Source organism: Centruroides sculpturatus, unplaced genomic scaffold (genome assembly GCF_000671375.1).
Source record: "Centruroides sculpturatus isolate CEXI.00-Female unplaced genomic scaffold, Cexi_2.0 scaffold150, whole genome shotgun sequence".
NCBI classification, from domain to species: Eukaryota; Metazoa; Arthropoda; class Arachnida; order Scorpiones; family Buthidae; genus Centruroides; species Centruroides sculpturatus.
The window spans coordinates 181,649-193,255 of record NW_019384512.1 but is presented as its reverse complement, the minus strand read 5'-3'; the positions used below and the strand labels follow the sequence as shown (position 1 = coordinate 193,255).

At 28.2% G+C, this 11,607-nt stretch overlaps 1 protein-coding gene across 1 annotated transcript in view; it reads right to left on the bottom strand.

The window, feature by feature from the left end:
• LOC111622477 (sodium-dependent proline transporter-like) overlaps positions 1-11,359 on the bottom strand; it is a 17,177-nt gene extending 5,818 nt beyond the window's left edge. The window contains exons 1-3 of the mRNA XM_023364869.1: positions 11,225-11,359; positions 4,605-4,832; positions 4,382-4,516 (exon numbers count right to left, since the gene is read on the bottom strand). Of these exons, the coding sequence (XP_023220637.1) occupies positions 4,382-4,516; positions 4,605-4,832; positions 11,225-11,264 (403 nt within the window). The 5' untranslated portion in view covers positions 11,265-11,359. The remainder of the gene's footprint in view (positions 1-4,381; positions 4,517-4,604; positions 4,833-11,224) is intronic.
• Between the last annotated feature and the right edge of the window lie 248 nt (positions 11,360-11,607).

The following is an 11,607-nucleotide window of genomic DNA, read 5'->3' as shown; positions in this document are numbered from 1 at the left end:
TTGAGCGAAAAAATCTACCACAATGCATTCTGATTTCTCAGATCCAGCAACAACGCAAATTTCGTGTCGTGGTAGCACTTTCAAAAATACGCACAACGGGTTTTGGAAAAGTATTCAATAAGACCACAAAACGAAATTCGTGTCGAGTCTTTTAGTAATCAACCAAAACGCGATCTAACAATGTGGAAATGCTACACGCGTTGTGGACGCCTATTAATATAGCCACGACGCAATGTAATAAAAATATCTGTGCAAAAATAAGTAACAAATTTTTTTATTATTTAGAATAAAATCAAATTCTAGTCTATATTGAGAATTATACAGTATAACGAAGAGCAACGTTAGAGTTGAGAGAGTGTGTGCTAAACTTGGTCAAGAAGAACAAACACAAGAAATGATTTCATTTTCTTATTCAAAATTTTCTGAACTTGTTATTGGAGATAGTATTGCATTCCCTGACGTTTATTTTTGCAATAAATTTATAGTTGCTGATAGTAACTTTATTGAACCGCAAGATGTGCTCTCGACTTCGCTAACTCTTCGTTCGGCCTCTATGTTGTCATGTGGAGGCAAGCAACATATAAGCTGCGAATGTAAAAGATACTTCATTAACAAAAAGTGCACATGTCTCCAAAAACATAAAGTGCAATTCCAAATGTTACAATAGTTCTTGAAAAATAATAAAAATAATTTAAATCTAATTTCCACTAAAGGACCATTCTGAACAATGTTTATTATTAGAAAAATACTCAAGTAAAATTTCCTATCACAAAACGTTATATCATTAAAAGAACCAATGTATAATATGCGCAACTCTTCATTTTCTTCACAGTCACGAAGACAGTACAGTTTGCTGTTAATAGTTTTGTTTATAAATTTTTTATACTTTTTTTTTGCGCAGATATTTTTATCACATCGCGTCATGGCTGCATTAATAAGCGTCCACAACACGTAGCATTTCCACATTGTTAGATCGCGTTTTGGTTGATTACTAAAAGAATCTCGACACGAATCTTGTTTTGTGGTCTTATTGAATACAAAAACGCGTTGTGCACAGTTTTGAAAGTGCCACGACACGAAATTCTGATAAGTCAGAATGCGTTGTGGTCGATTTTTTCGCTCAGTGAGCGTTTTCGGTGTTTAAGCCTAACAAATATACCACTTTTCATAAAAGTTTTTTGTTTTAAGTTATGGCAACACAACACTTGGACGATCTACATAGGGGATGCCTTTTTTAAGGGAAACTGGCCCCTATTTAGGCGTTACAGACGTGGAGAAAACCCGGAAAGCCATCCCGTCCAATCGAGGCGCGAACCCAGGATCGAACTCTTAGTGTTCAGGGAACAAAGACCGCTTGGCCGCTGACGGGCCTTATAGAAGAAAGTTTTAAACTGTAGTATTATTACAAAATAATTTGTTTCTGTTACCTTTTATCCTTTAGCTTCATTATAAGACAAATCACATTAAAATGTAACTACAATAATAGTCTACATATTTTCGTTCTGATTGTACAGTACGCATTAGCTTTATATAATAAATGATGCAAAAACTGTTATTCTATAATAATAGAGAAGAAGGTGGTATTATGGAACCCCGTTTTCATTATAGTGAATTGTAAACAAGGTATCATAACTACACCCAATTTTTTGTGCCAAAAGTACCGATAACTATTGAACTAAATGTTCCTAATTGGATTTTTCGCTATGGATGACATTAGGCTACAAAATTAATTAGGCTTTATCATTATAAACATTATACTACATTATATTAGTGAATTTTATCAATATATGATAAAATTCACTAAGATATTGATATAAGCTTAAAAAGAGAACTTAAAAGTGATATCATACAAATCGTTTTTATTTGTAATTTTTTTATCTGAGTTTTCGATTATCCGAGGTAGCAATGGTCCATATTACCTCGAATAATCGGGTTCTACCTTATTTTTTGTATTTTATCTAATTTTATCAGTATTGAACTTTCTAATATCTGCTTTTATGAGCAAATTTTTCTTTTGAGAAATCATCGTTGAACCTCCATCATTTTCCATATGCTCAGTATCACAAATTGCGATTACGTTCCTGGGAATAACAATTTGAACTATGTAGCCTAATGCCATCTATATCAACGTTTTCCGAACTTTATGATGTCGAGAACCCGTTTTCCAGTCACATTTTTTTCGTCGCCCCCCAAATATTAAAAAATTTAAATGAAGCATTAGACAACAAACTATTTCACAATTATCTTTAATTAATAACACTGTTACTCGTTGTTATCAATCCGTGACAATATCGTCGCGTGTATACATTACTACCATCTATTGTCAATATGTAACAGTACAGTACGTACTGTACTGTACAGTGCCAGTACAGTTTTTTTTTTTACGTAAATAGGTTCCACAAAACCCCGCAATGCGGGAGCTCCAGAAACCTAAGGGGTCTCGTACTGTTTGGATATTTTTAAAAATTAGATATTTATTAATATCGACTAAGGAATATTAAATAGTTTTTCTATACGTTATAAAAAATTCATTTATCTCCGATGAAAATTTTTTGTATAGATCAGACATGGGCAATTGGGCTCTTTTTGAGTTACATGCGGCTCTTGCTGAAAGTGTTAATTTCTGCTTTTTATTATTTTTTTACAATTTTATTTCCACAGTTTTGTGAAAATATGTTTATTAAAAAATTCAATATTTGTTTTATATTATATTTACATTATATAATAAAATTGCAGTACAGAACTGCGGTACAGAATAAAAAAGTACAGAACTGCGGCTCCCATTCATTTTGCAAAACCTACATTTCGGCTCCCACTGAACTTTTGCTTGCCCACCCCTGGTATAGATCTTAAAATTACAGTATGCTACTGACTGTTAAATTTTCTTTAAAAGATTCTGAATTAGTAAATTAGGAATTGGTGTATTAGGAAGATTGATGCAATCAAATTTTGGTGGTTAATGGTCGAAGAGATGGGGAGATAGAGGATGGTCATATTTCATATCTCCAGTGAAATCGGAATTAATGATGATTTTATTTCTTATTAGCATTTACAATTTTTTTTTTATTATAAAACTCATCTCTAACCTTAAAATCAAGCTTTTTGCCATTTTATAATGATTAAAAATATAAAATATTTTTTAATAAAATCGAGTAAAAGATAACATCATACGCTATTTTAACTTTATTTCCGAGAAAGTTACGCAACTCACCGCTAGATTTTTTTATGAGATATCGGAAGTTTGTTCATTTATGTCTATATTAACAATTTTATATTTTGTGCTTACGAATTAAAATCTTCCGGAACGCGTTCCGGCTCTGGAAAAAAGTAACGAACGATTTCGACACATTTCAGCTCCAATACGCCATTGCAAATATCGAATGAAATGTACTGTACTGTACTGTACAGTATATTACATCCTATAAAAAATGTTTCATATGTTTGAAATAAGTTATATAAAAATGTCTGTGGCCCACCTATCTACGATTTATGTGCAATTTGGCCTAGATCAAAAGTTAGGGCAATGCTAATCTTCAAAATTAATGTTGTTTTATTACATGCATAACGGATATTTCCTTAAATAAGTCCCGGATTTAATTTCAAAAGCTAAATGACTTCTGTTTCCAACTATTAAATTCAGAATTACTTTTGAAAACTTATTTATTTAAAAAATACACATTTATTATCAAAGGAATTATCAGAAGAATTCTAACATTCAACGATTTCTTCATTGTCGCATTACAACACTTCGATATTATTCTTCGCTTTATCTTCGTCCTCAGTATTTGTTTAATTCTCTAGATTCTTCAGATTTATCAATTTCAATCATCGTTTATCTAAACTTAGTACTGAAATTATAGTGCCGAAAGAAAGCTTAGTATCTAAGGGTAAGCATGAGCTTATTTTAGAGGAAACTTATTTACTGAAATAAAAATGCTTAATCTTTTTATAACTTATAGATATGTGTAGTGCACGTGTAGATATATATATAGGCCTATGTATACGGTAGTTGCATCTGCACAATTATATTTTCAATAATTACCAATTTGATGATTTAAATAATAAAAATATACTACTAAATTTGCGAGATCCCTGAAAGCGTGAGACCCTAGGTGTCGCCTTTTTCGCCTATATGTAGGGTTGCTTCTGTATGTATATATTTAAAGGAAAAGAGCGAAAAAGATAATCTTAAAGATCTTATAAGCATTGTTTACATGCATATTGTTTATTTTTTATCTCTAAATTCATGTTTAAATGACATGTAAAATGTTCATTTAAACATGCCATACTTGTAAATGGTACTTGTATTATTTNTTTCAAATAATTATTATTAAAATTTATTTTTCTATGAAATATTTAAAATATTCGAATATATACTGACCTTTAAATGCCGGGGATAAATATTTGAAAATTTTTAGAGGGCCTATTGCACTGAACTGGCCTAATGTCAGTTCCACTAGAAATACAGGCATTCCAATTACGAACGTCATGATAACATAAGGAATTAGAAAGGCGCCTAAATATTTAAAAAATATATATAAATTTGAAATAGGCTGCTTCAACTTTTATATTTAAAACATTAAAAAAGAACTATTTTGTTTTACCTCCTCCGTTACTGTAGCATAAGAATGGAAATCTCCATACATTTCCTAATCCAACAGCAGTGCCTAAACATGCTAATAGAAAGTCGAATCTTCCAGACCAATGCCCCCGTTCTGGCTCTTGTCTTATAATTTCGCTCACTATGTCTTCGTGATTAGCACAGTCGATTGCTTCTATATTTATATCGGTTTCTTTGTTCCTATTTAAAGAACCGATCTTCTTTCGAAACGCTTCAAATTTAAATATTCGAAAATAAAATTAGAAAATAAAATATATTCAAATTTAAATATTAAAAAAATAAATTTTTCTCCTATTCTAATGATTTAAATAATAAATTTATTGAGATGATGCTTAACATTAAAGAAAACAAATCAGGCAAATATAAAATATATATCTTTGTAATAAATTACTAGGACATCACGCGACTTTGTCGTATCGCGATAGAATTGAGGAGAGCCGGAAATAAAAAAGCGATCCCTGCACCTGCCACCACAAAAGAGACGATCCTTGTACAGTATCTGCCGACGCGGAGAGGCTATCCAAGAACAAAGCAATCCTCATTGATTGCTTCATTGATTGTTCTTGTGTTTTGTTTGTTTCTAGCTCCTATTTTCCGTTAGGCGCACGCAAAGATGTTTTTATTTTTTAACCCTAAGCCTGAATTCCGTTAGACTGACTCAGTCGCATCAGAAAGCACGGACATTGTCAGTTTAACCCCTCTGAATATCGAAAACTCCTCAATTCCTATTTTTACAATTAAATGGACACTGATTACATTTCTGGATTCCTCATTGAAATTAATAGAAAATGGCAAAGTTTAATCGAAATCGGCTCATTAAATTTCGAAAATGAACTCGACTCTATAGCGAAGCCCATGGAAGTGCTAGCGACCGTGATTAGTGTTATATCGCTTTGTCGCGCTCGCTCGTCTCGCTTAATCTCGAAAACGAAGTCATGGTCCCCATTTTTTATTTCATTTTTTATTCCTCGTCTCAATTAATAGAAAGTAACAAAGCTTAATCAAAACCGATCGAACAGATTTTGAGAATGAACACAATTCTATAAGCCATGATCATAGACAAGGCTTCGCTAATGCTCCGCCTCAATACGTAATTCTGTAAATATAAAAGTAAACAAATGAGCCTTGTTTAACTAATTTAAATATAAGGCTCATTTTAAAATGGTTAATTAATTTTCAGCCACAAAATATAATAATATGATAATTATGCTAGTTTAGAGAAAGACGTGTGAATATGTGTTATTTGTACAGTACTGTACATCCTAACATAATAAGTTAATAACTTAACTCNATTTGATTCATATATTGCAACATAGTTAAAGAAAATAAAACTTCTAAACATCAACAATCAAAAGTGAGTATTTTTAATCAATCATATTTCACAGTTACAGAAAATTTATTTTATTGGAATTATCTGGCATGTTATGATATAAATATAATTTAAATTATTTATATTATAAAATAGCTAACAAGTGTAAATTAAAATCTATGGAAATGTCTAAATCCTAAGATAAGGATCGCAAACCTAACTTTGACAAAGATAATTTTAACTTATGTCATATGAATGTTTAATGTAAATCCGTCTTAAAAAAGAAATAAACAAAGAATAGAAATAGAAAAAATGTCAGAAAAATAATATTGGTCTGAAAATTTTAACAGATAGGCTATTAGGCCTATAATTTACAACTAAAAATTTGAAATGTAGGCTACAGAATATTTTTTATCTACAGTCGTATTTAGGAATGTTTAACTTGCATCATTCTTTATGATATTTATATTATACCTCTACTGCGTCAATATATTTTTCTTCTTAATCATAATAATTTGTCAAAATTATTTCGTAATTTTTTTAAAATAATTATAGGAATGCGTATTCATCATTCCGTTAAAGAATATTTGAAACTTTTATTTTAATCAATGAATAAGAAATTATTTTATCGTAATGTATACTAAATATTACTTTTAAAATAGTAAATAATATTCGATTGATTCAGTAGAATAATTTATAACGACTACAAATACCTTATTGCTTCCATAGATCACATTGTTTCACCTATTTCATTCGTTTTATATCTTAATCATTATATAATTAATACAAAAAAGCTCATTCCATTAAAAGGTTTATGAAAATATATATATTGTTTTGTATAGTTAATNCCAGTACAGTTTTTTTTTTTACGTAAATAGGTTCCACAAAACCCCGCAATGCGGGAGCTCCAGAAACCTAAGGGGTCTCGTACTGTTTGGATATTTTTAAAAATTAGATATTTATTAATATCGACTAAGGAATATTAAATAGTTTTTCTATACGTTATAAAAAATTCATTTATCTCCGATGAAAATTTTTTGTATAGATCAGACATGGGCAATTGGGCTCTTTTTGAGTTACATGCGGCTCTTGCTGAAAGTGTTAATTTCTGCTTTTTATTATTTTTTTACAATTTTATTTCCACAGTTTTGTGAAAATATGTTTATTAAAAAATTCAATATTTGTTTTATATTATATTTACATTATATAATAAAATTGCAGTACAGAACTGCGGTACAGAATAAAAAAGTACAGAACTGCGGCTCCCATTCATTTTGCAAAACCTACATTTCGGCTCCCACTGAACTTTTGCTTGCCCACCCCTGGTATAGATCTTAAAATTACAGTATGCTACTGACTGTTAAATTTTCTTTAAAAGATTCTGAATTAGTAAATTAGGAATTGGTGTATTAGGAAGATTGATGCAATCAAATTTTGGTGGTTAATGGTCGAAGAGATGGGGAGATAGAGGATGGTCATATTTCATATCTCCAGTGAAATCGGAATTAATGATGATTTTATTTCTTATTAGCATTTACAATTTTTTTTTATTATAAAACTCATCTCTAACCTTAAAATCAAGCTTTTTGCCATTTTATAATGATTAAAAATATAAAATATTTTTTAATAAAATCGAGTAAAAGATAACATCATACGCTATTTTAACTTTATTTCCGAGAAAGTTACGCAACTCACCGCTAGATTTTTTTATGAGATATCGGAAGTTTGTTCATTTATGTCTATATTAACAATTTTATATTTTGTGCTTACGAATTAAAATCTTCCGGAACGCGTTCCGGCTCTGGAAAAAAGTAACGAACGATTTCGACACATTTCAGCTCCAATACGCCATTGCAAATATCGAATGAAATGTACTGTACTGTACTGTACAGTATATTACATCCTATAAAAAATGTTTCATATGTTTGAAATAAGTTATATAAAAATGTCTGTGGCCCACCTATCTACGATTTATGTGCAATTTGGCCTAGATCAAAAGTTAGGGCAATGCTAATCTTCAAAATTAATGTTGTTTTATTACATGCATAACGGATATTTCCTTAAATAAGTCCCGGATTTAATTTCAAAAGCTAAATGACTTCTGTTTCCAACTATTAAATTCAGAATTACTTTTGAAAACTTATTTATTTAAAAAATACACATTTATTATCAAAGGAATTATCAGAAGAATTCTAACATTCAACGATTTCTTCATTGTCGCATTACAACACTTCGATATTATTCTTCGCTTTATCTTCGTCCTCAGTATTTGTTTAATTCTCTAGATTCTTCAGATTTATCAATTTCAATCATCGTTTATCTAAACTTAGTACTGAAATTATAGTGCCGAAAGAAAGCTTAGTATCTAAGGGTAAGCATGAGCTTATTTTAGAGGAAACTTATTTACTGAAATAAAAATGCTTAATCTTTTTATAACTTATAGATATGTGTAGTGCACGTGTAGATATATATATAGGCCTATGTATACGGTAGTTGCATCTGCACAATTATATTTTCAATAATTACCAATTTGATGATTTAAATAATAAAAATATACTACTAAATTTGCGAGATCCCTGAAAGCGTGAGACCCTAGGTGTCGCCTTTTTCGCCTATATGTAGGGTTGCTTCTGTATGTATATATTTAAAGGAAAAGAGCGAAAAAGATAATCTTAAAGATCTTATAAGCATTGTTTACATGCATATTGTTTATTTTTTATCTCTAAATTCATGTTTAAATGACATGTAAAATGTTCATTTAAACATGCCATACTTGTAAATGGTACTTGTATTATTTTAATTTAACATGTAAATGAATATATAAACGTAATATTTATAATATATATATATATAAGTTATATAATAAATTACAAAATTTCACATAAAATATTGATTACATAAATTAATACAAATGTTTCTAGAAACTAATTAACTTTTTATTTAGACACCATTATCTTAAAAATAATAAAATTTTGCTAACCAGCTTAAAAAATGGTCTTATTAATATTTCATTTAATTAATCAGAAACACTATATTAAAGTAAAAATTTTATATATACTAACCTAGATATTAAATTTATTTTTCATTGAATTATTTTTCTGTTTACATTTTAATTATATAACTTACTATTTTTTATTTTACACTATTTATAGCAGCCTGGCCTTAGTCTGTTGTTCTTGCTCCATAAAACTAATCAATCAAATTCTGCTCCTTGTGATTTTTCAGATTTGATTTTTTAAAATTTATAAAAAAAAACATTGAAATTAGATCAAAAATTACATTGTTGAGAGTATGATAACATTGCTTTCGAAGAGTTTTGTTTATTAATTTTCAAAATTTTGATGTCGATCATTGACAGTTTAGGATGAAGAACACAAAATTCAATTTATAGAAAGCATAAATATAATTTAAATTATTTATATTATAAAATAGCTAACAAGTGTAAATTAAAATCTATGGAAATGTCTAAATCCTAAGATAAGGATCGCAAACCTAACTTTGACAAAGATAATTTTAACTTATGTCATATGAATGTTTAATGTAAATCCGTCTTAAAAAAGAAATAAACAAAGAATAGAAATAGAAAAAATGTCAGAAAAATAATATTGGTCTGAAAATTTTAACAGATAGGCTATTAGGCCTATAATTTACAACTAAAAATTTGAAATGTAGGCTACAGAATATTTTTTATCTACAGTCGTATTTAGGAATGTTTAACTTGCATCATTCTTTATGATATTTATATTATACCTCTACTGCGTCAATATATTTTTCTTCTTAATCATAATAATTTGTCAAAATTATTTCGTAATTTTTTTAAAATAATTATAGGAATGCGTATTCATCATTCCGTTAAAGAATATTTGAAACTTTTATTTTAATCAATGAATAAGAAATTATTTTATCGTAATGTATACTAAATATTACTTTTAAAATAGTAAATAATATTCGATTGATTCAGTAGAATAATTTATAACGACTACAAATACCTTATTGCTTCCATAGATCACATTGTTTCACCTATTTCATTCGTTTTATATCTTAATCATTATATAATTAATACAAAAAAGCTCATTCCATTAAAAGGTTTATGAAAATATATATATTGTTTTGTATAGTTAATTTAGTTTTAATATTTTATAATATAAATAATAAATATTTATAGCTATTAACTATAGAGAATAATTTTTAACTTTAGTTGAAAATTACGTACATCTTTATATATAATAAACTAATATAAAATAAACTCTAATTAAAATTCAAATCACAGATTAAACTCCGGTTTTACTATATTAAAAATGGAAATTAGAATGAGTATTAAATAAGGTATTAATTTTTGAATGTTATTCCCTTAAAAGGGATAATAGTACTAAATTATAAAATCATGAACTTAGTAATATTTTACCCATTTAATGTTTACATTTTTCTAACATTATATCAAAAACATTATCGAAAGGACAATTTGAATTACAGTTTGAGATTAAACTAAAATACGATTAATGGTAAATGACTTTTGAAGGATTTCCGATGACCAATTAAGTTAAAACGAAAAACTTGCAAACATTTTATCAATGAATCAATGATTCATTCATCGAGGTCAAGAGAAAACTTACAATTTGTGTGGGCGAAAATCTTAAATTAGATTATAACTTAAATTAATTTTACATTAAATTGTTTACCATTATAAAATATATAAATAAAAAATACATTTTACTAAACAATATTAATTATTTATAAAATATATAGTAATTGTAATTTCATTGCGATATAAAATCATTGATATAATAATTAGACATATGTTCAGATTGTTTTAGAATTTTTGTTTTTTAATTGAAATACGTCCAGAGACCTTTAAAATTCCATTGTTCTGAGCGAAGAGATTAAATTACCTATAAATAATAATGTCAATTGGGTTACACAATGCAATATAATGAGTGTTTCTTTCACAAAAGGTTCAGCGGATGTCAAATTAAGGTATTAAAAATATCCGAATTCGCTACTTTATATGATTACCCAATATGCCTCCTATTTCCTTTTTTTTTTTCTTTTTTTTTGTGTGTTCTTATTGTTTATATAATTAATGCATGTTATTACATATATCCGAATTCGCTACTTTATATGATTACCCAATATGCCTCCTATTCCGACTTTTTTTTTTTTTTTTTTGTGTGTGTTCTTAAAATAATGTGTTGTGAAGGAGCGTGTCATTTATATTGTTGGAAAACACTACTTTACAGGCAACACNTAATCAATTATAACTACTGTATTTATTAATTAAATATTTATCTACTTACGAGAAAATGATCCAAAGTTATTTAAATAATCTAAATGCATTTGAATGGCTTAGTAAATTCAAAAACAATGAGAAAAAAAACGTTTTTGCTATGTACACATGTATTTTAAATCAAATGCTATTTTCTGAATTGTGGTTTGAAACTTTTTCTAAGAAATTAATTCTATTGGCTGCTTCAACAATGACGTCATTCGCTAAAGGATATTTTGTTCGAAGAAAAACTGATGTCACACCTGAAGTTCCTCCCTTGAGCATGTAAACATTAAACCAGTTTTTGATTACCTCACATATGAGAATATATGCATTAAAAAAAAATTTAATAAGCGGAGCGCGAAAAATATTGTAATCTTACAATTCATCTATATTTATATTTTATTATTTAAA